Source organism: Lonchura striata, chromosome 5 (assembly GCF_050655825.1).
Source record: "Lonchura striata isolate lonStrDom1 chromosome 5, ASM5065582v1, whole genome shotgun sequence".
In the NCBI taxonomy this organism is placed as follows: domain Eukaryota; kingdom Metazoa; phylum Chordata; class Aves; order Passeriformes; family Estrildidae; genus Lonchura; species Lonchura striata.
This window is the reverse complement of record NC_140707.1, coordinates 24,753,374-24,780,130: the sequence shown is the minus strand read 5'-3', so window position 1 is coordinate 24,780,130 and position 26,757 is coordinate 24,753,374. Positions and strand designations below refer to the sequence as shown.

General features: G+C 39.5%; 3 protein-coding genes across 23 annotated transcripts in view; 1 reads left to right on the top strand and 2 right to left on the bottom strand.

Annotated features, from left to right (window-relative positions):
* PLEKHA7 (pleckstrin homology domain containing A7) overlaps positions 1-11,583 on the top strand; it is a 145,204-nt gene extending 133,621 nt beyond the window's left edge. For 16 of the 20 annotated variants that reach the window (XM_085581432.1, XM_021525587.3, XM_021525584.3 and 13 more), the window contains 5 exons: positions 1,862-2,014; positions 4,491-4,624; positions 5,452-5,594; positions 8,733-8,841; positions 10,053-11,583. In XM_085581432.1, the coding sequence (XP_085437558.1) occupies positions 1,862-2,014; positions 4,491-4,624; positions 5,452-5,594; positions 8,733-8,830 (528 nt within the window). In that variant the 3' untranslated portion in view covers positions 8,831-8,841; positions 10,053-11,583. The remainder of the gene's footprint in view (positions 1-1,861; positions 2,015-4,490; positions 4,625-5,451; positions 5,595-8,732; positions 8,842-10,052) is intronic. The other 4 variants (XM_085581437.1, XM_085581433.1, XM_021525585.3 and 1 more) reach the window with 1 other exon arrangement.
* Positions 196-22,678, bottom strand: C5H11orf58 (chromosome 5 C11orf58 homolog). Of its 2 annotated transcripts, none has more exons than XM_021525610.4 (5): positions 22,580-22,678; positions 22,333-22,413; positions 21,114-21,174; positions 19,484-19,593; positions 196-16,826 (listed from the first exon to the last, which is right to left on the bottom strand). In XM_021525610.4, exons 1-5 carry the CDS (start codon positions 22,637-22,639, stop codon positions 16,713-16,715), a joined length of 426 nt encoding a protein of 141 aa, XP_021381285.3. In that variant the 5' UTR covers positions 22,640-22,678; the 3' UTR covers positions 196-16,712. The 2 variants fall into 2 exon arrangements, with proteins under 2 accessions (XP_021381285.3, XP_021381284.1); XM_021525609.4 differs by lacking the exon at positions 196-16,826 and adding an exon at positions 17,230-18,738.
* Positions 22,679-22,809: 131 nt separating this feature from the next.
* LOC116183758 (uncharacterized) overlaps positions 22,810-26,757 on the bottom strand; it is a 32,544-nt gene continuing 28,596 nt past the window's right edge. Inside the window, exon 4 of the mRNA XM_085582381.1 lies at positions 22,810-23,244. Within this exon, the coding sequence (XP_085438507.1) occupies positions 22,945-23,244 (300 nt within the window). The 3' untranslated portion in view covers positions 22,810-22,944. The remainder of the gene's footprint in view (positions 23,245-26,757) is intronic.

Here is a 26,757-nt window from a genome sequence, read left to right as displayed (position 1 = left end):
TCTTATGTTTACTGACTCAGATAACATACACAAGTTGAATTGAAGCACTTTCATAACACTCGTTATTAACATTTGTGGCAAACACTTTATTTATAAATTTGGGTGCCATCTTGGTCTTTTTCTTGCTGTAAAGAATTAAAACAGAGTTTTTCAGCCCTAGTAGTGTTTTGTAGAGGTCATCTCTTGTACCTATGGGGCTTTGATATGCAAAAGCATGTTTGATAGCACAATTACAGCATTACAATTATTTAGCAGCCATAATGGCAAACAGTTAAATGTATAATTGAAGTGCTGCTCAGTGTGTAACATTTGCTTTAAGCATACATTGTATGTGTAGTTCTAATTTTTAATTGGTCAGCTCTCAAGTATAGGATGACATTTTAAGTATTGATCACAGTACATGAATTTATTTGTTAAATACAATGCCTTTTTAATGTAAAAGTTGCAACATCAAAGCCAATAAAAGTACTGCTTCGTAAGAATGGTTTGATGTTTTTCTTACCCATTTTACATAACAACAAAAATGAAAATGATACTGTGTATTTAAAATATACTATCTCAATCAGGCCTGGTTCGAATATGAGTAGAAGGATGAGTTTGGAGTATGAGAAAATCTTCTTTTCTCTTTTGAATTCTGTAATGTATTAATTTTTGAGATATAATTGCCTCTTACCTACTTAACTTTTTAATATACATGGAAGATACTTATCTTCTGAGTGAATACCAAGAGCTTGTGCATGAATAGGTTTCAATTAGATTTATTAATGCAAGTGACATAATAAAGTCTAAGGACTTCATGTGGAGTTCAAACTTCATCCAAAACAAGCCAAAGATTTCTACCAGAAATACTGGAGGTATTTTTCAGAAACATAAAAGTGGCACATCCTGCTGCCGCTTTTGATTCCATTGGCACATTGATTCCCTCAAAACCTTGAGGAGATAATTTTGTTGTTGTTGTTTTTGTCCCTTCTTTTTTCTACTGCTTTTAATCTCATGTATGGTAAAGTTGTTCAGATCTACTGGATGGAATGATGCTGCAACTGAACTTAATTTTTTGAACAAAAAGGTATTGGTGGTGTCCTTAAGTGTGGGTTTATATGTAACTGTATTGTGTGTAGTTGTGTAGGGATTACTGTGCAGCAATTTTGGGTATTCTATATTATGCAGCTTAGTTTAAACATGCTTAATTTAAATATTAATAAATATTTAATAGTTCTGATTAATATTGCTAAATATTTACATTTTAAAGTCTGTGGAAGACCTCTGCAGGTAGCTAGACTCTGCTTTTAGTAAAGTCTGAATAGCTTAAAAGTAATTTTTTTAAAATTCAAGTTAATGCTAATACACAATACATTTTCAACTTTAAACAGTAGATGTTATTCTAAAAAGATACATAAAATTTTCAAGTTGTGATTCTCAACTAGCAGTGTAAATAGCATTTCTGTGTAGTCATCCAGAGCCACACAGCCCTGCCTCTTTACAATGACAAGGACTACTCTGCCAGCCTGTTGGCTCACTGGTAGTGACACCTGTGATTCCAAGGGTGTTGTTCCTTGTGTATCTGGTTCCGTGTTAATCAGCAAATGTAAAATTGGGATTAATACATTTCTTAGACTCTAATACTGCTGAACATGTAAAATTAAAGAATATTCTGAATTCCTCACAGCACAGCTAGAGATCAAAACTCCCACTCTTATGTACCAATAAATGCAGTTTTCTTTTCTGTCTGTTGTCGCTTCAGGGGTTTGCCCCACTGATTCTTTCAGCAGTGTAGCTTTTGCTGCAGGAGTAATGTACATTGCTGTGTGCTGAGTTTGGCAGTATGGTTGAATGCTGTTAATTGTTTTGTATCTATTACCAGTGGAAACGAGAGCAAGAATTTGATTTGCAGTTACTCGAGAGGGCAATTCGTGGAGAAGACAAGGATGAAAATGAATGGTTAAAAGTTCAGCCAGTAGCAGTGACAGAGACAGACCTGGAGCCTCAAGACTATGATTTAGATATCAGCAGAGAGGTAACACAATCTTTTTCCTCCTGTTCTCTGTCCCAAAACACTAACCTAAGTTTTAGGCAGTGAATTCTCTTCTTTTCTTTTGAGAGTTAACTGGAACTAAAAGGAGTCTTGGGCACTGAAAATTTATTACCTGGCACCTTTGTAAGGTTTGTGTTCATATTGTGTTTTAGTAGAAAGAAGAAATTGAAAAGTTGTCTCTGCTCTTTTAAATATATATCTCAGGCTTTATAAAGAGCAGAGTGCTTAAGTTAGAGATAGTTCTGTAAATTGGTAAAAAAAAGATGAGAAAACAACATAATGAGTATTTAAAAATGAAAAGCAGGAATGAAGGACAATTTTGTTCCCTAAGCTACCTTACTGCTTTTCATGTTGACTGGTGAATGATGATAGAGAAGCTTTATTTGGGCTTGAACATAAAACATATTTCTGTCAGCTTTTGGGATGACTTGGTGTCCTGGGCCCACCACTGAGGTCCTTGCTCCGCTCCAGTGATAGAGGAAATGTCAGTTTGAAATGCGATTGAGCCATCTGGTGGGAAGGAGAGAACACAGCAAGTGGAAAGGCTTCAGGGGTACCTTGTGCTGTGTGAAATGCCATGGGAGATGGCAAACCAGTAAAACTATTCATGGTAATTAGACTAGTAAGCACCTGTACTCTTCTGAAAGCTGTTGGCAGAGTATAATTTTGCAGAGATATTTGTAAATGTATTTTACTCCATGAGCTGCTATCTGTTGAACTCTATGAATGAATTTATCTTTCAGTTAATCTTTGTATAATTTTTACAGAAAATACAGTGCTTCTGTAAACTTGACAAACAGAAAATAACTTCTGTTCTTCTGCCTTTCTTATTGCACTCTGCTATTAATTTTTCTTTTCCAGAAGGCCTACGGGGCTATGGGAATCATTTTGTACTTCCTTTAAGCCTTGAATAGGAAACATGTTTGCTCATAGGCATTTCTGTCCTGCTTCAGAGTAACTGAAGTAGGTCTGAAGCTTCTTTCTCAGTTTGTCCAGGTTAGAATCATAGATTTGTGTTGGAAGGGACCTTAAAAATGATCTAATTCCAGCCTCCTGCCATGGGCAGGGACACCTTCCACTGAACCAGAGATCCATCCCACCTGGCCTTGTTGTCCTTTTCCATTTCATATGGCTATTCCCTTCATCTGGCAGGCACTTCAGTGTGCACTTCCCTCTGTGCCTCAGAAGGAAGCATACTCAGCTCTATCTTGGAGGAAATACATCTACTGTTGCAATGATTAATGGGTTTGTTTTTCTGAAAGTGACGGGATGAGATAATGTGGGTTAGATACAGTATGGAGATAGAGATACACATTAAAAAACAAAGTGTATATATGTCCATATCTAGACCTCCAGAGAGGAGTTGGATTCAAAAGTGGGAAAGTGTAGTGGAAAAATGAGGATTTTTCAAAAAGCATTGGCTTTGGGTTTCCTGAGAAGGAAGTCTAAAAACTTGAGGCTGTGATTTTAATATGTTTCAGTGTGCCAGCATGTGCTCCTGGCATGAGATTTCCTGTGAATTACTCAGCCTCAGCACTGGGGGTTAGGTCAGGACACTTTATATAATCCATTGAATTAGCATGAACCAAGGTCAGTGGTGAAAAAATTTAGGATTATTTTCATTGAAAACTTTAAACTTTGAAAATTCATGGCCGCATGAGTGTATTAACAAAATTGCAATAGGAAGAAGAAAAGAATTAGTTCTCCTTTACTTGATTTCCATTTATTCACACATCCGCTATTTTTGTTTTCAAAAGCAGTCTGTTCTGTATGATAAGAATTGATTTTCAAAGTTTCTAAACTGTATTTTCATTGGGAGAAGTGAAAAGTTCCCACAAAGTAATTTATCCTAGTAAAAAATTGTTTCTAGCTTTCGTGCAGTCATTAAAATTTTCAGTCTACAGAATTAATTTATGCAATGTGTTTTTGCAATCACACAGTGTAGTATGTTTCTGTTTGCCTTTTTTCCCCCTCTGCTGCTCACAGAAGATTATCCAGTCTCAAAAGAATGACACCCTGGGTTAAAACTTTCAGTGATATTTCCTTTCAGATGTAGGAAGTTCTGGCTGGCATGGCACAAGTATCATGACACTGGTATCTCAGGTTGTCCAATCAGTCTCTGGGTGGTTGCTTCTTTCTACTGTAAGAGCTTTAGGCAGTGTCCTATTTTGGGCTCTAAGCCTGAGCTGAAGAAAGGTTTTCTGTTGATTCTGATTTCTTCTGTAATACCTTTAAATATTTGCTCAGTCTATCTTCTGAAGTAAAAAGAATCAGAGGGAACACTGTTGAAAGGGCATCAGCTAGATATCAGGAAGGTGTTTAGTGTCAGGTACATGTACTGACTGTGAAAATCCATGCTTTATTCTTTTTTCACTGTGTTCTCCCATTGAGGAGGATTTATCTCAATTTCTTTTAAGTCTTTGTTATTGAAAACTCGATGCTTGCTTTCTTTCTACAGTTGTCAAAACCTGAGAAGGTTGTAATTCCAGAACGTTATGTTGAACTGGAGCCAGAGGAGCCTCTTTCTACAGAAGAACTGGCAGCAAGGCAGCGTAAAGCAGAAAAGATAAAGAATATTCTTACTAAATCAAGGTTAGGTTTTAGGGCTTTTTCCAAGTCTTACACAGGGCCTCATGGTGAACATTGAGAACTAACATCATACAACAGCCTTTATTTCTGTTACTTGAATGCAACTTTTATATTTGTGAAAATGCACTTGGAATTTATGTGTCATACTTAGAGCTGATTTTTAAAACAAGGCAGAAGACATACTGGTGAATTTTGTGTATGTCCATTTTCTTGTTTAGGGAATCTTCAAACAGTAGTAAGTCCTTATCAAACAGCTTGTAGATGAAAGTGAGGAGGAAGGAAAATCACAAAGCTGGCAAAAAAGCAGAAGAAAAGTCAGCATGAGAGCAAGTTTGTTGTGGCCAGAGAGCTGCAGTTGTGAAACAACACTTTTGGCTATTTACAGCTAACATAGTCAGCTGAAACATTCAATTTCCAGAATTCGATATGTCAGGTACCTGCTCTCTTTTTGGAAGGGATACAGCCTGAGGACCACCAGGTTTTTCCTTTTCCTCTGAGCACGAGCAAGGAATTTTACTAACAACTTCAAATAAATAGCACTTTTCTAGTGCTTTCTTTTCAGCACATTAAACATATTTCTGAAAAAGGACTTTCAGATGTTCTTAAGTTATGCAGAAATTGTGACTAAACGTGTAGTGGCTGTGTCATTTTTCCTTGTGTGCCGTAGGCATTTGCATACAACATCAACCGTGTTCTAAAGAACTGCAATAAAATACAGAGCTTGATAGATGAGATCTGAAAACTGCTGTCTGAATCTAAGCTCGTTCTTATCTGCATGGTGGATTCTTTATGTTTGCAAATGTTAATGTTGTTTTTCACTTTCCCCCCAGTATGCACAATCTGCAGCCTACTGTTGCCCAGGACAAACACAACTCGATTGATTTAGATTCACAGCTGCAGGAGCAGGAGCGCATCATTACCATTTCATATGCTCTGGCTTCTGAAGCCTCTCAGAGGAGCAAGGAGGTAGCAGGTAATGCTTAGTTATTTACAAAATAACAGCTATTCCTTACCAGCTTCTCAAGTTGTGTGGGGTTGTTGCTGAACTCTTGGCATAAGATAAAGTTTTAGTCATTCATATACAAAATAGTGAAAATTGTGTGTAGGTAACAAATGGAGAGGGGCTAATGATTTATGTTGACCATTTGAACTCCAGTAGACAGGATAAAGGGGCAAAACACTACAATAAATAAGTTCAGAACTTGGAAACTTGCTCTAATAGTGCTAAAAATAAGCACTTTAATTCTCTAGAGTTACATTAAATCAAATAATTCTATGTTCATTTTTTGAAAGTAAATTGATCTGTGACTTAAAAAAAAAAAGGGAAGGGGATTTAAAATAGGTTTTTAAGAGAAAAATTCCCATGTCCAGTGATGGAAATGAGGCTAGAATCATTTGCAGCTTGAGCTTTGTGGCAACAGGCTGAAAAAGACCTTATAAAATGGAGATGGGCATGACTGGTGACCAGGATGAGAGGTCAGAGCAAGACAGCTCTGCAGGAATTCTGCTTGATGCCTGGAAATTAATGGATCCTTTGCAATATATTGCTAAAAAGTGATAATTTCACTCTTGATTGCTTTATAGTTGAAATAAGTAAGAAATGTCAAGAGATTTGTATCACACAGTAATCCGTGCAGCAGCAATTTCCCCAAGTGTCTGACTGGCCATTTATAACTGGCACCATTCACTGTTCCACTGGAGAATGGAAATAATGGAAACTTTGGCTATGATGGAGAAAAAATATGCACATTTCTCATCCAAAGCTGTCAGTTTAAACTTATGGCTCTTGCCACAGCAGCCCTGGAGACCTTCCCGTTAAAGACAGATTATTGCAGTATGGGGATGCGTGACGTGCATCTGCAGCGGGAGCGCTGATTGAATGTGGCTGCACGTGCAGGGGGGCAGTGCCAGCTGAACCCGAGGGGAATGGCACTGGAGGGGATGGAATACATCTCCAAGATAGGAATCTTGAGGCTTCAGAGAGTTTCTGTGGGTAATTTAGCTGACTGGCAGGGAGAAAACGATTCGCTGAGGAGGCCAGATGTTATAAAGCTAAACCAAACAAACTGAAAAACAGAATTGTAAAATCATGAGAGCCATTCGGGAGTAACCTTGTGGCCCCTCAGGCCATTGGTGTATCAACAGGGCTTTTCCACAGGCACTTTGGTCCCAGTTCTAGTGACCAGAACTTTGTGACAGGTTCCTTTGGTTATGGAATGGGAATTTTTGTCATGAGGTATGGGCCAGGGGAGCATTTTGCCACTTGAATTCCAGCTTCTGCTGGGAAAAGGTCACACATTTGGGCTAAGATCAGCCCAAATGAACACGGCCAGTACCTGAAATTATTCTTCTGTGTCACTACAAGAACAGCAGAGTGCCTGCCCTACTCAGAGGTCTTCTTGGGGCCAGTTAATTTGCTTCTGGGTGTGCCGTAACATGTAGCAACTCTAAAGTACTGAAATAGGTTTGATTTTTTTGTTGTTGTTGTTGTGTAGTGAATTTAATATACATTTCATTGCTATAGGTTTTTCTATTTATATATATTTTTATATTATCTAAAAAGTGTGATTCATCAAATTTTTTTAGATATATGTAACCAAAAAAATCTTCTTTAGTTTTCCTCAAAGAAGGTATTAAAATGTGTATTGGCACTGAAATGTTTAAATGCTGCTTCAGAAAATTTGCAGTCAGTTGTGAGATATGTTTTAGTTTAATTTTCTTTGTGAAGCATAGCAGCTGCCAGAAACTTAAAGAAACCCTAACACAGTAGCCAAAGATTAAGGTTTTTAAGGACTTCCATACTTTTATGTTTGCGCACAGCTTTTGTTGCCACATTTGTGCCTCAAAAACTCACTTCTTGAAACATGTCTTGATTTCAATTATTTCATACTCCTTTAAAAGTAAACACTTTCATGGTATTCTTAAAAAAGAAAAAAAATACCAGAGTGGTTTGGTTTTAATAGAAAATCTACAAACCAGAAAAGAATTCAGGTTTTTTAGTTATGACCTATTTTCTGATGAACTAAGGTGATTAAAAAGAAAAACATTTGACACTTTGCACAACTGATTTTATGATCTCATTTAGTCTCATATTTCAGACTCCTTCACATTCTTATTTTTGTAGTTTGATTTTTGAAGTATGGGTTATCATTTGCTCCTTGGTGATGAAGCTGACCGCATCTGAAAATCCCAAACTAATTATGTAGATTGTTTTACAAAGACTTGTTTATGAAAAAGACTGTGAAGCTTAACTTCATCCATTTTTCAAGAGTGAGCAGTTATGTTAGGATTTTATGCTAATATAAATATTTTAAGTTGTACATTTATCTAATCTTAGCATTTAGTTGCCTCTGTTCCTAATAAGAAATCAACCTTTTGAGTGGAAATCATGCCAAGAATCTGGAAGGTTAAAGTCAAATACAAGAGTGTTAAGAAGTCTTTTCCTATGTTGTGTGCTTTGGCCCTCTGAAACATAAAAACAGAATTTTAGATAGCTTTTCAGTTTCTTCAGTTTTATGATTATTGTCCTCCAATACTATACCATTACTTTGGTTTATAAACAAGGATAATCTTAATAGTTGTATTCTTTATCCTGTATTTTCAAGCTGAGATGTGAAAATGTATTTATGTATCATGCACTGTACTAAGCAGAATATTATACATCTGTGTAATTTTGTAAACATTATTTTTCTATATATTATTTTGGTTTCTGCTCACTGGCATATAAAAAAGGAAATGTTGAAAACCTGTACAGCCGCAGTGAAGTCTGGAAATCAAGTTAGCAAATGTAGATGCTGGTCCAGAGCTTCAAAAGCTTTAAAAGCAGGGCTGATGAGAGTAAGTCAGTGTTGTGTGCCTTCATAACGTTCCAGTGAAATTTCATCTTAAGATTGGTTGTCCATATTCTCATTCCAATAGGAATCTTTATTTGTTTAATTTATCCAAGGAGTAGAAAAAAGCAGTGGGTGGAAATGTTGTTTACCTTGTGTTCCATGTGACTAAAACAGTGTAGCACCTCATTAATTGCTAATCAGGTGTTAGAGAATTAAGGTGACACCATTTATGATGTGAACGATTGCGCAGCCTAATTCCTGTGTGTGATCCCTTCTAGCTCAGCAGTTGACCTATCCACCCAAAGCACCCTCACCTTCTGTACCACAGCCACCTCACTCCCCCTTAAGCAATGGATTTCACTACACATTTGTTTAAACACCTTCCAAGTAAGAACTAACTGCTCTCGGCATGTCTGGTTTGCCATCGTGCCTGTGCTGTGGCTTGCTGAATTTTAACTTCTGTACTAAACCGAGATTCCATCCGGATGGAAGCATGCAGCTCCTTTTTCAGGAGCCTTTTGTCCTGGTAACTCTTGCTTCTAGCGAGCTAACACGTGGGCTGGTGAAGTGCTCAGCTAAGTGCTGTCGCTCTGCAGGTGAGGTGCTTCCTCAGTGGTGAAGGGAGACATCTGTGCTCTGGGGAACAGGGGGCCAGGTTTTCAGCAGCCTTCTGTACTCTGCTGGCTGCTCAGGGTGTACAAAGAGAGAATCCAAAGTGCACCTTTGTACAAGCAGGGGCTTCCTTTGTGGGCTGGTACCCTACACATGAGCTGCCATCGGAGTCTTAGCTGAGGTGAGCTGAAAATTTGGCCCCCTGTAACTAATTCTGCAATGTTGTGTTTGACTTTGATCGTGCCTTTCTTTGGATCGTTCTTTCTCTCTGGTTAGGTTATTTTGCCACTTCAGGTATTAAAATTGTGCTAATTTTGTTGTTGTTACGAAGAAACATCTCTACTTGTATCTGTTCTCAGTAGGATCTGCAGAGATTTCCCTGTTTGAAATTGGAAGTAGTAAAAGGTGTAAATATTGTATGCAAGTGCTGAGTGTGCCCCTAGTTAAGACACTTGCAATGCATCCATATTTTCCTTTTATATTATTCTTACCTTTCTGATTTTTCTTGGCTTAATTTTATTGCCTGAAATTGAACAAGAAGATAAAGCAAAGATGAAGTAAATAAAAAGTGTTGCTTGAGTAACTCAAATAATTGTGCAGTGCCAGAGACTCGAGCAGGGGCCTGGGGCTGACCTTCAGAGGTCCCTTCCTACCCCAGCCATTCTGTGGCTGCAAACTGATTTAAAAACATGTCTTGTACATATCTGTACAAATATATACACATAGATATACAGTTACAGATATATATTTATATAAAGCTACATTTTCTTCAGAAAAAGAAAGTAGTTGTGATGTGCTGGGGACACAGGAGCTTGAGCATCAGTGGCATTATGAGATAATTGTTGGCTTAATGTGTCTGTATGAATTGTTCCTTCTGTCAGACTGCAAAAGGCTTTAAAAAAAAAAAGTTCCCAGCAATTTCTTACTGCTTGGCATTGGTTGGCTCTCTCCAATATTTAACCATGTTTTATTTTCCTTCACACCAGCCAAAGCAGTAAGTGAGCACTGACATGAGACTGGAGGCAAATCCCACTTTGTGACACCACGTGGAAGACCGAGGAGATTCTTTTCCAGGTTTCTGTGGAGGTACTCGTTGGATGGTGGCACCTTCTTCTGGAAAGATATTCAGAGAATGATAGGGGGATTTTCTATGAAAATGAAGAGAACTGCAGATCATTTTATATTTACTTCAGTTTAGTTCACACTTTTTATACAAATAAACGGCACTTTTAATAAACTCTGTAAAATACTGACAATGTATTTTTAGAACAATGTATTTTAGGGTTTTTTTTTAATCAAGGGCTGAATTCATTTTAAAATATACTTCTTGCATAGATACTAAAAGATGCTGTTACTTCCCCCTCAGGCTCAGATGCACATCATAAAGTTTTGTGAAAAAAAAACCAAATTTGAGCAAGCCTAGAAGCACATTCATCGGGTATGGATAGAGCTAACACACGTGACAGGTTTGGTGAAAGGATGTTTCAGATTGAATATTTTTGTAGAGTTAATCACCCACCTGTTTGCCCATTAAATAATCCATTGCAAGAACTGTTAGTTTGAATTTCTAAATATTAGTAACCACTGTGTAGCTGAAATTTCCCAAGAAAGCCATAACAAAAGCCAGTTCTAACTTTCTCTTTTTTTTTTCCTTTGATCCCAGATTATTAACTTGCTGGTATCAATCCACAGTTTGTTAGGTTGTGCTTGAAAGTAATGCTGCCCCCTCTGTAACAAAATTTTTTTTTGAAGTTGAGATGTGAAAGGTGATTATTTTTAATTAAAATATGTGAAGTAAGCAATAAACACTTACAATGTGTCATTTGGCTAATAAATACATATTTTTCTTCAGATTTTTTCAGTAGACTTTACAATATGATGTACTGACTAGTATTTATCCTAGAAACAGCAAAACTAAATGGAGTGTGGCACCTGCTAATTTCCTGTGTATGTTCACCTGGTGCTTATTTTTGCCAGACTTTGAAATTCTATGCTGTACTTCTGCATAGGGCAAAGGGTGAGCTGGTTAAAATAAGGAGAAAATAAGATAAAATGTATTGCTGCAACTATACTTTAAAAAACCCAGTGTATGCATTGAATGCAAAACATGCAAAAACTTCCCAATGTTATGTAATTAGTAGCTGAGTTCAGCTCTGGATGAGAAATACTTCTGCAGTATTTTGTGAAACCACTAACTTGTTTATTCCCTGTATTCAAGTAGTAGCTAAAAACCCCTTGGAATTGACCTTTGTGTTTCAGACTGTAAGACAAATCATCGTATATTAACACTATACTCAGAAATACTCTTAAAAGTATATATTTAGCTAATGCAATCTATTTTACCTCAATACTGCCAGTATCAAGTTCAAAACCTTTTGCCAAAATAATGATTTATTTTTGCCTTTGTAAAAAAGTTTTGAAAGCGCATAAATGAATATTTTGCAAGAAAACATTAATTTAAATAAAATGTAACGGTTTGGAAAATGGTATATGTACAGATTAAAATATTAACATAAATGCTTCCTATTGCCTCTGTCTTGTCTGCTCTCTTATCAGTGTCCAGCAAGTTGGAAATCCAGAGTAATTTGTGCTTTTATCACATTTTGCTCTTCTTTGATTCAAATCCCATTGAAGTTCCCCAGTTTTGCACTTATCAGGATTTGAATCAGAATCTCTCTGCATCAATTCTGCATTTTGATGATGATTATTATTAGTTGATTTTTTTGTTTTGTTTTGTTTTTAGAAGTGTTTTCTAAGCAATTGATGAAACCTGTCTGTATTTTTGAATAGCAAGATGGGGTGTTGGCTGAGGGGAAGTTGTGGGCACTGGCAAAGCTGCAGCACACTGGCAGCATTTGACTTTCACCAAGTCCCTCAAAAGACACCCAAGTTGCTGGAGAGCACTGGAGATGCTGACTTCTTCTAAAAAAACCCAAAAAAAAACCAACTAGAAGTTTCTGTGGCTTAGTGTTGACTGCACAAACTCGAGGGTGAATGTTTGGGGCTGTGAGTCCTTGGCTTTGGGATGTGAGTGGCAGAAATCGGGGGCTGAGCTGCTTAGGATGTGCTCATCCTGTTTTTGTGGGGCACAACAAGGCAATGAAGGGGAAGGAGCACAGGCAGTGCTGCTCTGGAGGATGGGACAGATGTTCATTCTCTTTATTTTGATCACACACACAAAATCTGCTCATTCAAGTTTGTGTGGAAGAGAAGGGTTTTGCCCTAAATAGTTACATCATTGACATTTTCAACAAAATCAGTCTTGATGGAAAGATTTTGGTCATGTCTGTAGTTAAACCCATATTTGGGAAAAAATTATAAGGTGATTTTTCTTCCAAAACATTTTTGAATTTGTGAAATGCTGTTCTTAGTGACCATTTTTTGTAAGGATGGGTGTAGTTTTTAAATAGTAATGACTAGTTTTCCTATGCATAGAGTGTTTGGTTTAGGTCAATTTCCATTTTCAGTTCTATTCCTTTTAATCTACATGCTCTTTTCAGGGTGTTACAAGCTACTTTCTAATATTAATTAGAAAAAAATTGTGATAACTTGGAGATCAATATAATTTTGGTCAGAAAGGGGACTTTTTTTTCCCCCTCTGCCTATTAGACAGTGAAGTGTTTGGGAGTGATTGAACTCACTCATTAGAAAACAGTGTCAGTTCTTTTGATTGTGCTGGTTTTTAATTAGTGTTTTGTAATGTTATACCAAGTAAAAAATTTGCAGGCTGAATTCTCTTCCCATATACAGCTGTTTCCAATTTATTCAGCAGAAGTTACTAAACTTTTACTGCCCAGCTGTATTTATAAAAGTACAGCCTGGTAGTTGTAAGTGGCGCACCTCTTTCACCTTTCTGGACTTGAACAACAGCCCTCACCCTTGGTTTTTACTGTTATTTTTAAGTTTGTGTGATTGCTGGGCTGCAAGGAATCCTGCTGAGCTATAGCACTATTTGTGTTTGTACATCTATATTATGCTGGTTGTTTTAAAGGACTGGGCAGGTAAGCAGTACTTAGAGACATCCAGGCTCTTTTGGAATATTTGGGGAGGAAAAAAAAACACACCACCAACAAAAAGCCTCTCACAAACAAAACTCACCAGAAGAAGATACAAAGGTTTTTCATGAAACTACTGAGAGATTCTCTTCTGGAAAGTACCTTAAGTGTGGAAAGAAAAGCTACTAAAGGATGCTGCTAAACTTGTGTGCTGCTATTTCAAAAAGCTCTTAAGGCCCATCAGGGTGGTTTTGGGTATCCCACAGGCTTTGGAGGGAGCATTGGTGTTTTGAGAAGGCAGAATACTCCCAACCCATTCTGGTACTTCACACCATTATTTTTTCCCCTGCACCATTTACTCCTCCAACTTCCAGATCTTCAAATATATGTGTATGTTTTTTATGTCAGCATCTGTTCCCCTTTAGGAAACCACCTATTTCCCAGGTGTCTTAGCAATTAACTTGTGGATGTTCTATGAAGGAAACACCAGATTTACCTGTTGTCAAAACTTAGAAGATGCAGAAGGCAGGATATGATGTTACCCCTCTGATTTATGTCTGTCTGTGGGTATTTTAAAGTGGTTTGCTTGTGCTGTGTGTGTGTTTGTGTGCCCATGTACTGTGTGGTTATAAAAAGAACAAAGCCATGCACAAGATAAACATGAAAAAATTGCTATATTTTCCACACCTAGTTAAGATTCCCATTGGTTATTTGGCTGTATTCAAAAGGCTAAGATTTTTATTGCTCTACTAGCAAAAGCAACCTTTCTTCATAGTGGAGCAGTACAAAGAAAGAGCACAAAAAATCCCCACATCACAGTGCCTGAAATTCTGTTTGAACAACTGTATTGATTGGGTCTGACCCCTTTACATTTTTTTTTTCCCATTATTTGAAAAGGTGCATCTAACTGCAGCTGAATTGAACCAACCGCAATGAACTTTCCATGAAAACTTCTTGAGATATTTCTTTAGTTCAAAGCTCTGGAATTTTAAAGAGCATTTTTAATACAAGTCTGTTGAGGTATCCTGTGCAACAACCACACTTGGAATGTTAAACTACAGGTAAATGTAGGAGGGAGGTAAGATTATAAAAGCTGCTGTGAAATTGCTGGGAGATGGTGGAATAACTTCAAGTGCTAATTATAAAGTAAATAAAACCAGAAAGTATTGAATATGTGTAAAAAGTAGGTGCATATAGCAAGTATATGCACATTTGAGCACCGTTGACTTGTTATTTACAAGTCAGTGCTCCTGGTTGCCTTACATAGACTGGAAAACAGCCTCCAGAGTAAACAGAATTAGCATTTTTGGAGTGGCTGTTGGTGAAATTGTGTTACCAGATGTAAACTTGAAGGACAATGATGTTTTCTTGAATCCTCTTACCAGGAGCTGTAGCATAAGGAAGCACTAAAAGAAGGAAGAGATTAAGAAATCAAAGGTGAGTAGTGAGATTGTAGAAAATCATGGCAGAGATGTATCTGCAAGCAAAGTGTAAGTAAGAGGCTGAAGGTGAGGGTGGAGAGCAGCCTGGTGGTGGGAAACAAGAGGTAGTAAAAAGATGCAAAGAGTTCAGATGCATCAACTTGGAAAGCAGCAAAATGCTTCAATGAAAGGACTTGGCCTAAATTGTAGTGGAGAAGGTAAGAAGGAATTAGCTGGGAAATGAGAAAGTTTCATGTCCCAGTACAAAAAAAAATACCCTGTGAAAGAGTTAAACAAGGGATTGGGACGTTGGTGGTAGTAGTGGATGAAGGAGAATTAATGGTGACTTCAGGGTAGTGTTTTTGGTAGCAGGACAGTTGTCTTTCCTATTGCCAGTTGCTGTGCTTTGTTCCTAGACAGTATCTGAAGTTCTTTTCAGTCTTGCCTTTTAATTTTTCTCCAGTGGATCCTTGTATGGCCACCATAAATGGTACTGGGTTTGGATAGATAGCACAAACTGTAAGTGTGAGCTCCTTCTACACCTGCACATCAAAATTAACTCAACTTGGGTTAAATCACCAAGTATTGTGTTTCTTTAATGCTGTGCAAAAACTAAGGGAACTCGCTTCCCATCATGATGCTGTACACCTCTTGCACTAAGATATTTTTCTCAGGAAAGTGCAGAGGTGACAAGCTTAAAAGCAAACAAAACCAACTTTTGCTCTGTCCCTTCAGTTGAGGGTATCTTGACACATGTCCCTTCTCTTAATCCCCTGACAGCTTCCAAGAGACTGATGCAAAGAGCTGTGCCAGGCTTTGATTATGAGATATTGCACTGCCACTTATTCTCTTTGTCTCCTGCAGTTTACAGAGGCAGCTTCAGTGCATAATTTAATCCCTGTACTGGGGACTGCAGCAAATCCATGGAGATTTCTACCAACCGTCCTCTCTGGCATCAGAACAACATGTGCACATCGTCTTTGATGTGAATTCCCCAACCAGAGCCTTAGAGGGACCTATAGCTTTGAAGCTGGCCTATAAATTGTGCTTTCAGGAATCAAGTTGTCAGCCTCCTCTTCAGGAAGAAAGGGAGAGTAAACTGCAAAGCAGTTGCAAGAAACTACAGGGCAACTTACAGATCTGGTTTCCTTGGCCTCGGAGAATTCCTGTAGGATGTTGAAAATCCCTTTTTACCTGGCTTAGAAGCACCCTCTGTGGTGACTGCCAGACCTGTGGGCACTGGGGCTGTGATGGAGCTCACCTGGAGGGTTTCCTGGTTCCAGGGCAAAACGGAAGGGGAACAAGCACACCAGTACATTTGACCTTGTTTTGGGTAATTTCAGTCTTCCAGAGCCAAGTGCTGAGAATGTACCTGTATTGCTCTTTGTGCAAGTGAATTTTCAGAGTGGTTTAGAAACACATGAAAACTTACCAGATGTGATGGTTGTTCTGTGATGACCCCCTGTGGCCTAACTTCAGTCCTTCCCTAAGGTGTAGGAGAACAGGCAGACTTCTGCCTTTCTATTGAGATTGAAATTAACTGGTCTTTGAGTTGAGGAATTTCAGTGGATAAGTCTTGTTTTAATAAACAAATGCAGTTGCCCTTCTTATTAATCAGTGTCTGCTTATGTGTTCAGCTGTCATCTCTGGGAGCTCCTTCCATACCAACCTGAAAAAGCAAAGGGCTGGCTGGAGTCAACCAAGACACGGACTTTGGTTTTTCCTGTGTTGCCCATCTCCAATGAGCTGAAACCATCCTGCTCTATTCATGCCGCTACTGCTGATACTGTTGTAGTAAATGTTGCTACGACTCCTGAATTGAAACATTCACTGCACAAACAGCTAAATCAGTCTTTCATGGTACATAGGGAGAAGCTTATGCTGCTTCACAGATCAGTATCAGTATAAGATCTTAGTATGTTTATAAATGTTAGGCAAAAACAGACAAGACTGTGTAGAATAACTCTTCCTATTTTGAGTAGGTGAATCTTAGGTAAGCATCAAAGATGTTACCCCAAATCTCAACAGATGTTCATATTTGGTTTTCTGCTTTTGGGGGATGGAAGTTCTGCTGATTTTTTTTCTTTTTTTTTCCCAGTCAGAGCTGTATCTAGAATAGTTTAATTTCAGTTTATTTTTTACCTTTGTGTGTTCTATTTATTTATAACTGAAACTGATGGCCTAATCAGGGAGGCAAGAGGCTGAGTGAAAGAGACCCTCATTTTGTCTGTCAGTAGAGAGCTGTGCAGGGCTGGCCAGCTGGATCTGCTTTTCCTGGGTGTTTCCAGATCCCAGTGTGAATCTCTGTGGGCTGCATGCTGGTGGGAGAGCTCAGAGAGCAGCGCTGCTGGGACAGAGAAGGCAGAGAGGTGAGTGGCAACCACAGCTAAAGGATTTCAACAGTGAAATGCTGGTTCAAGTTCAGCTTCAGTGTCTAAGCAGGAAAACTTGGGTCTATTAGGAAAGTAATCAGCTGATTTCATAGGGAGGCATCTCACTCTCTTTCCTAGATAGAGCAGCTTTCCTAAGTCTAAGGGTGAGGTTCTCTCTTCACAACACACAAGCTACTTAAATTTTTTCCCTATATATTAGAAGCTTGCATAATTGGGAAAACAAATCTACGCAAGTCAAGTACAAGTGATTGACCATTAGTGGCTGCTGGAACATTGTTCTTGAAATTGAATGAGTGGAAGAGCTTGTATTAAACGCAGATGTAGTAAAACACAGTAATCAAAATCTACACTCAGTTTCTATTTACAATATTACTTTTATTTTTTCCATACTTATTCCAAGTCCTCCCCCAATAGCTGATGCTGCAATGTTTACATTCAACTAGGCAATGATAGTACAAACTGCTGCTTTCCTTCAGCCGACTGGCTTGGAAATGTTGTCTGCACATCAGGAATTGGATACAGAAACAGTTTCCAGGAGCACGCAGAGTGTCCCCTGGAACACTGCTGTGGAGGTACCACAGGTACAGGGCCATGTCCTGTTCTCCCAGCCAGGAGAGGGAGGCGATCTGTCTGACATACTAAGAGGAAAAGAAGTCTAAAAAGCTCTGATATTTTATTCATTACATGAATGCAATGACTTTGCAGAGGAATGAATGTGTTTAATTCTTGCTGGGAGGAGTTGCTGAACTCCTGGCTTTCTAGGCATATCAGCTTGACTTGTGCTAATTGACTCAGACCTCCAAGTGATGCATGTACAGGGAGAAACAGAAGAAGGGCTTGCATACTTAACTTTTTATTCTATATTTTAAAAAAGCTAAAATGATTTTTATATCCTTTTCATTATCAAAGTATACTTTCTCTTTCAAAGTAAACTGGTTTCTCTGGGAAGTGTTATTTTTAATAACAGCTCAGTGCTCTAGCCAGGAACCAGTAATTCAAAAAATCACTCTTTTCTACTGAAAGGTAGAAACAACTACAGCTTCTCCCCTTCGTTAGAAAGCCAAAGAAGCAATTAGAGCCTTCTGTTGTATTATGCTTTTCTAAAACATATTCTCTATGCAACTGCTGTAGGACTTCAGATGGATACTGTGATCAATGCTGTCACAAAAGTGAGCAATTTCTCCTCAGCCCTGCCAACACTAGCATCTATAGACAAAATCATTGTTTAAAGCTCTAGTACATCACAGAATGCTGATATTGGTATTTTACAACTAATGCAACATCACGTAATTCACATGTAATCTTAACAGTCAAAAATTCAAGACTGGGATACTAACTGAATAAACCACTAACATGAAGCTTCCTTATCTGGCAGGAATAAGGGAAGGGATAGTTCAGATAACATTGTAAAGATTGGGCAGGAACAAAACAAATTTATTTCTCCATCCAGGATTTTATACACTTTACAAAAACCAGTAATATCACTGTGCCCATAAAAATGTTATCCATGGCAACAGAAAGCAAATACTACTTTTTGTCATCTAACAGGGTCTTTTTAAAATCAAAATACAAAGATCTGTGCTGTAGCAGTCCTCCACTTTGCACTGTAACAATAAGGCTTACTGTACTTTAAATACAAAGCTGTTACATCTGCAGTTATGAACCACTGGCTTTCACAAACATCATTTTATAGTTATTTTTTGCTTCTTTTTTGTTTTCTGGAACCTCAGCTTCATCATGCTTTTCAGTAGGTTGTAGCTCCTCTGCAGACTCCTCTTGCTCTGAATCAGAGCCACTTTCAGAATCCTCTGAACTCTCATCAGAGGAGTGTCCACCTGCCTCTTCTTGCTCATCTTCCTGAAACTGTAAGTTCAGATTATGAGAGAAAGAAAATATTATTTCCTGGCAAATCCACTGCAGCCTTTAAAGTTTCCCAGGGAGATAGTTTCGCTTAATGGCTCCTTTCATTTTGGTACTAAAATGGGCCATGTTGCTAAACAGAGACCTGTAAGACACAAATTAATAGACAGAAAGCAACTCCGTGATATATCCATGCCAGCTGTGATATGCATGGATTCATCAGCCACTGGTTTATTTAGTTACAGCAGAAATCCTAAAGACACCATTCAGTGAGTCTGAAGTTCCAGATCACATCAGTTCAGTAATTCCAGTATTGGCACTGGAATATTTGTTACAGAGTGTGACACAGTGGAACTAAAGGCTACTAACCATCAAGAATTCACATTTGTGACTGACCTCTGAAAGACTCTTACCAAACTGCATCATGAGGAGTGCTGAAGTAATCCAGTGATACTGCTAGCAACAATGCAGAGGGTTATCCTGCCTAATTATGTATTCCTCAGCAACACCCTGATTTAATAGATTTGTCACTTTGTGCCCTAATCAGTTTTGACTGCTCTGGAGCAGAAGTCTTCACTTCTCAGAACAACGAGAAGCATCACTCAAACAGCATCACAAACAGCAGCCAAGTGGCTGCAATAAGTTTGTCCTTTAACCTAAACCTTGGAAGTCTGCTTGGATTTTTAAACCCAGTACCACCTTGTCTTAGTGAAGTGAAAGCCAAATCATTCAGAAGTGAACTGAGTACCTCACTGAAGCCAAGCCCGCAGTGGCGCCGGTTCCGCCCCGACATGGTGCTGTCCATGCTCTGCTGGTACTGAGACTCCAACTCCTCATTCATTTTCTTGTCTTCTTCCCCTGCATTGTCCAGGGTACTTTGGTTATGGTTATTCAAATTAACAAAGACACCGAATTACAGGAAGTCAAATTTTCAAAAGCAAGAATTTTAAATGCAACCGTTCTAAACTAGGATCCGGTATCACTGCATACAAACCAGCAGACTTTAAAGCAACAGTACCAAGGGTGCAAGCAGGACGACTTTGATACAAAGAGGGCTGGGAAGTTCCTGAAACCTGGTGCATTCCAGAGTTGCACTATGCAGTGTTATGTTCTACAGAACAAGGTAAATGTAATCAGTGTGAGTTCTCTGTGCTTCCAGCCAATACTCAACATGCCCCAGCAAGGAGAAACTTTGTGACCTTCACTACATAACACGGGATTACTGTGATTAAATCATCCCTCAGATATAGCATCATGCCTTGGGACAATAGCACCAGTCCTGTTTATGGAGCTGTATCTGAAACTGTTTCATGCATCCCAAATTACAAGGAGCAGTTACTACAGTTCTGTGTTTTTCCATCCTTAGCAATTAGCAGAAAAAGTAATTTTCATGAGCTACTCCTATAGCCCCTTTATTTACTTGAGTAAGTGGTCTAAAATAGTTAAGGATCCTATGTACTTGGAAAAGGCAGGAATCTCTAATTCTCCCCAGGAGGCCTACAACACTAGCTTTTAATTTCTATCTCTGTGAAGCTGAAAGGTTGTATTGCAAGTCCACATTTCCTCATTTAGAAATTAGAGCTGTATGTTATTGTAAAAGGACAAGAACTGTATGTTGAACAAAGAAGTGTTAAAACCCCCAGCTTTTTAACTTTTTGCTATTAACAAACGAGTACTGATTCTTTATGGCTTCAAGGAGAAGCATCACTTCCTTTCTAGAAATTCAGGTATGCAGGAGTGATTCTCAGTCTCTGTAAGCTAACAGTAGCAGCACTTGGAACGTCAGCTGGCCATAGATAATTTTTCATCACATGAAAAATGATCAGTGGAGCACATCAGGGAAAGCTTCCTGGAATATAAGAGAAAGTTTTCTGGAATGGTGACAGCTGCTATTCCACAAGGCTTTATCAAGGCTTCTCTCAGGCAGTGCAGTCCAACCCAGCTTGGTGCCATGTACTTTGACTCTCCAAGAAAGCACAATAAAGAGTTACCATGGTCTTACAAGACATGCAATTAATGCTGATTGCCTTGATCTTGCAGATGACCTTGCAGACCTCATTGTTTTAGGGCAGAGATCTTTGTATTCAATAGGTAACCAGCGCAGGGAGAAATCAACCCCTGTTCTTTTCCGTGTACATAGTCTGGATATCCTGGCATATACTGGACTTTAAAAGGCAAGTGAGTGCAGTCAGAGAAACCATTTGTCAGTAATCTAACAGAAATAAGGAACTTCTACAGCTCCACAGCCTGACCCATCTTCAGCTGCAGCCACGAGTCCTGAAATCCCTCCCTGCCATATCTGCCAAGCTCAGAGCACTGGAATGTTCCTAAATAAGGGATAGATTTCCAACTTTGTATCAGCTGTTGGATAAACTGACCTGTCCTGAAGTGAGAGGTTGATCTGTGGTCTCCGATAACAAGGCGGCCAGTATGTTCTTTCTAAAAGAAAAGGCAGTTTGTTTTGGAGCTTTAGGGTGCACTAACAGCTCTGCCAACATCATGGACATCTTGAATGGAAAAGGTTTGCTGTGAAACTCTGCTACCCAACTGTAGGACTGGAAGTTTTCCTAGCTAATAGCTGCTGCCTCTAGGTGAGCTTGTTCCATCTTTCTTTTGCTGCATTTTCTGAAAAAGAAACCCCAAGAACTACACACTCTGCTCTTCCCAGACCCCAGAGATGGTTCTATTTCACTCTGTTTCTTGCCACTGATACAAAAATTATACAACATGATGATAGACAGATGTGTATTCAGGTTCTGATCATTTACCCTTTCTCTGACACTCTGCAACAGTTCAGGCTATGCATCTTAGGATGATCCCACTTTCAGACTGCTCACGCTGTCAGGTAAGACCTTCACAGTGATGTTTAATTTATTGGCTCAGTAGTTGCTCATTAGCAAATGTGTCCCAATAGGCAAGAACTGGCATTACACAGCAAGCAGCATTAAGTACCCAAGCAGACATTCAGATTAGTGGTAGTGGGATGCTTTAATGGGGCACTGTATCCCTATCCACTACAAAGTCCTAACGTTCACCTCTTTAATGCAGTTAGCTATTTTAGCTTACCAAATTACTGTATTCAAGCAAAATAAGTTGCTACAGATAAAAATGTTTTTTTCGTGCAATACTAAACCAACACTTTATACATGAAAAAAAATCATTACTGCATTTAACAAGTCTTGCAGCATTTTTTGCAGCAGGTGTAATAGAAATTTAGTTTTAGAGTATTTTCTCTTTAAAAATATTCCCTAGGTTTACTACTTTAGTGGTTTAGTCTATCAGCTACCACTCTTTTAAAAGCTTTTCCAGCGACAGGGAAATTTACATACTTAGTACGAAGGTTTGTTAATCTGCAACGAGGCCTGTCTCTCGGAAGCGTCAACAAGTAATTTTACGAAAGCATTTAAGGCGCGGGGTGGGGATGAAGCTGCGGCGCAGGACTCGACAACTTCCGAGCGCCGTTTTGTGTGAGACGGCTGCTGACACAACAGCACAACCCAAACCCTCCCGAAGGCCAGCCCCAGAGCCCGGCAGCGCCGGGCTGCCGTCGCTTGGCTCCGAGCGCCCCGCAGAACCCGGGCAGCGCGGCGGCCTCACCTTGGCGGCGCCCATCAGCCGCAGGAACTTCTGCTTCCGCTCCTCGTTGCCGAGGTCCGCCGCCTCCCAGCTGCTGGAGCCCTGCGGGAGCACACGCTCACTGCGCCCGCCCGCCCGCCCCGAGCGGCCCGGCCGCGGCCCGCCCGCGTCCCGCCGGGGGCTCCGCCGCCCAGCCGCGGCCCCGCCGCCGCCCCCCGCGCCGCCAGCCCCCTCCCGCCGCGCCGCCTCCCCGCGCCCGCCCGGTTACATCGGGGGAGGCCGCTCGCTTGAGGCCGTGGTGGCTCTGGGACTCCCTGGCGGAGCTCATGGCCGCGGCTGGGTGACCGGGCCGCGCCGCCGCCTTCCTGCCGGAGCCGCTCCCTCCCTCAGCGGCGGGCGCGGGGCGCGCCGGGACCGGTAGTTCCGGGCGGGCGGCGGCGGCGCGGCGCGGGCGGGCGGGGAACTACGTGTCCCAGAGGCCTCCGCGGCCGTGACGGCGGGCCGGGCCGGGCCCGCCTCGGGGCGGGCGCCGGCACTTCCCGGCGCTTTCCGGCGATTCCCGGCGCTTCCCGGCGCTTCCCGCTTCTCTCGGCGCTTCGGAGCGGGGATGGCGGAGCGGGGACTCGGCTCGCTTCAGTGCCCGCCGGTCCCGGTTGGTGTGCCCGCGTGGAGCTCGGTGTGCGGAGCTGCCGGAGTTCCCACTGAGCCCGCAGCGCCTCTGGCTGTTTGCCGCCTCTGGTGTTCCGTCACCCCCACACGCGTGCGGAACGCAGATCCCACAAATGTGTCGTGTCTCACGGGCGGGTGCCGAGAAGGTGATGCCAGAGTCTTCACAGATGTGCAGGACGAGGAGCAATGGCCATAAACAAGAAGTTCCCCTTCAACACGAGCAGAAATTTCCTTACACTGAGGCTGGCAGAGCACTGGAACAGGCTGCCCAGGGATTCAAAACAAATAATTGCTTTTTTTTTTTTTTTTTTTTTTTCCTTCTTCCTTTTTTTTTTTCTGGTAAATAGCTAGTGTCTTAATTAGATATTTTTTTCCAATCACATTACATCCATTCCAACCCAAATTATGACTATGAGATAATATATCGTATGAAATATGATATGTAGAATGTAATTATTTTCAATGTCTGTTTATATGGAATAGCGCTAGGATATTGATGTTTTATTTCATGTTCGCATTACTGCTCTGCTTGAGTGCAAAACTAATCAGAAAAGCACAGTTGGTACATTTGCTTTCTACAGCTTCTGCAGTTCTTGTTTAAAAATGATAAAAGAGCAGAAACAATAATCTGAGAGATTAACCTCATTTCATGTATTTAAACGTACAGACTAATATAGAGACTATAGTAATGTCCATTATTTAAATTTTAGCATTTAAAAATTATTTCTGACAAGAGGAGTAAAAGTACAAAGAAACTCCTGAAAATGACATTACTTTGTAAATGAAAAACTCAATTTTTTAGTAGTATCTAGCAGCCTTTTTAGTATATTTAACTTAATAAGAATGTGGTAGTCTAATACCAGTGAAACTCTATATTTCTATTTTGTTAAAAGATTAGTTGTTATTAGTGTTTCTGTACTATTATGCTTAAAGACCTGTATCTCAATAAAAAAGAGTGTGAAAATTTCATTTAATGGCTATATTTCCCTTGTGGGACAAACAGAGAATGTTTGTCTTTGGGAAAAGAGGTGTAAAAAGATCAGACTGCTCAAATCAGTTATTATAACTGTGGCTTAGTTGTGGCTTATTGTTAAGGTCCAATCTTTTTTGGGACAACTGAAATGAACTAATGTTTATGTGTCCAGCTAATGGTTTATTAATTTTGGGGTTTTTTACATCATGAATAATGATGTTATTTTAGTGAGAGGCTTTTACAATTTTTTCCCCCTTAGTTTATTGCTCCCTTGTTTAAAATGCTCTGTTTTTGCAGGGAAGAGGTACATAACCAACAAAGACATACTAAACATTAAATGGCAGCCACCTGCCTACGGCATCACTTAAAAATGGAGTAATCTGAATGCTAACAAAAATGTGGGTTCTAGTAATAGAATAATTCTGTAAAGGTTTTGCTTATCTTCCTGCAGATATTACAGATATGTCTGAGTATGTGTGACTCATGAGCTTTATATAATTCCAGTAACACTAATAAGTGATAAGAAAGGAGTTCTGAAAATCCTGTCATGCTGGGATTCAGTGTTGTATTTGCTGTATTCTTTTGAGCAACAGAGAAATATCATTATTCTCAGAACAAGGGACACTGAGTTTCTAAGAAGAAACATGTTTTCTCCAATCTCCGTGGCTGTTCTGGAATACAAACAAAACAATAGGTAAGGATTCTGGGAAATATTTGTGAGAGTTTTCCACTGTTTTTGACATAGTCTCTCTGAAGACACTGTCCTGAAGTTAACATTCAATTCACAGGAGTTGAGGTTTTGTCATGAAGCACAAACTGGCTGTGATGCAGAAACAGAACCACAAGCAGATGTGTAGAGGGAGGAACAATGAAGTTTCTTTTTGGACATTAACAGAGACAATAAGGTAAGAGTGAGATGAGCCAAAATGACAAGTAAAGTGACAGAATTATTTGCTGTCAGGTACAATTATCCCCTTAGACTTTTCAATGTATTGCTGCTGCTGTGGTGAGCTGCAGTCTGTGGATGGGAACCATCCATCTGAGTGCAGGGTGGGTACACACTGGCTCTGTTACAGGACATGCCAGAAGAATCACTTGAATGAGGAGCTTCCAAGCTCTGAAGCCCAGCAATCTGCATTATAAAAACTTTCAGGCAGACAAAATCATGTCAAGGGAAAAAAAAAAAAAGGAAGATCTGGATTTAAGTGAAAACAATTAGATGGAATGGCATGAGGTGAAGTGCAGTGAAATGAACTGAAACTTGCAGAAATGATATTCACTAAAATAATGAGATCTCATTTCCTTTCATGGAAAGGGACAGGGGTGGGAAAGTTGAGGCCTAACTAGATCTTGTGGAAGCAGTTTCATGAGTGAAGATCCTGCTATAAATTCTTCACAATTATTCTTTATTTAATTGGTTTTTAGCTTTTTCTGTAGAGGTAGGGTAAATTAAAGTAGAACCAGATCTGACAGCCAAAATAATTTGTCGTGGTATAATGTGGTAAGGATGTCTTTGCCATGCAGAGATTGACTGAGCTGCAATAATAAAACTATCACATAGTGACCAAGATAGTGGTCAGCCCTGGCTTGGAAGCCACGAATAGAGGGTGGAATCTTCCCCTGGTTGGTCCTGACTCCACTCAAGACTAAGTGGCTTTTGGCAAATGGTCTCACTTTTCTGATTTATCTGTGAAATTAGGATAATATATCTGCATGCCAGCATTAAGAATTAATTATGAGTTGCAGAGTGTGTGTTCAAAGCAAAGTATAAGTGCTAAATATTAGCTGTAGAGTAATTGTAGCTGTAGAGTAATTGGGCTACTGTAATTTATAATATGCTCACTGACATTGGCTTATAAAACAGGATCAACCTGTACTCAAGTGCTGTAGAATGTTTAATTATTACTAATGAACTTCTGATACTCAAAGTAGCTATCACCGTGAGGCAGGGAATGCTGCCAGTACCTGTCTGTGAGAAAACTTAACAAGGAAATTAATGCCTTTTTTTTTTTTTTTTTTTTTTTAGCTCGGAAAAATCCAACAATGTACACATGCACCTACTTTAAGTGCACAGTTTAAATTACATTTTTTTAGACAAAAAGCTTTATTTTATATCAAATAGAAACATGACATTACCCTATGTTTTTGTCTCTTTCAACCTATTTAAGCTGAAATGCTTCCTGTTTTCTAAGCAGCTTTTCTTACTGCAATATATGGAGGGTGCCACAGAGAAGAGGGGAAAATATTCTGTATATGACTGAAAGTGAAGAAAGAAACTCTTTTACAGAAATCTGACTTGCCTAGCCAACTTATTCAATGTATTTTAGTGGCTCTATGTCTGCCAAAAGTTCAATTCCAGCCTCTTGTTTTCTTTTAAGGGGTTGGGAAGAGGGAGACACAAGCTGAGAGCAAACAAAGAGATGTCAACAGAAGGATTGCTGACAAGGGAGCATCAGTTGAGTGAAGGCAGTTGTAGCTGTTAACATTTAAAAAGCCCTTTTGAGAACTAACAAAATAAAGGATAGAGAGGTCCTCATCCCGAAATGGCTTTTATATTTCTGAACCTGTTGTAAAAGCTTTTTTAGAACATACCCCATCTAAAAGCAAAGTAGCTTCTATCATAAACAAGATAGACAGCACATCAATACAAAGACTGTCCTCACTCACTTTTATTTCTGGACTAGCAGAAAAGGCCATTATTCAATACCCCAATAAAAAAGTTTTGTTGCCCCAGTTTAACAAAGAAAGAAAACAAAGAATGGGAAGATAATGTCCTTGAACCTAGGTCTGTGCAGGCTTCTAGT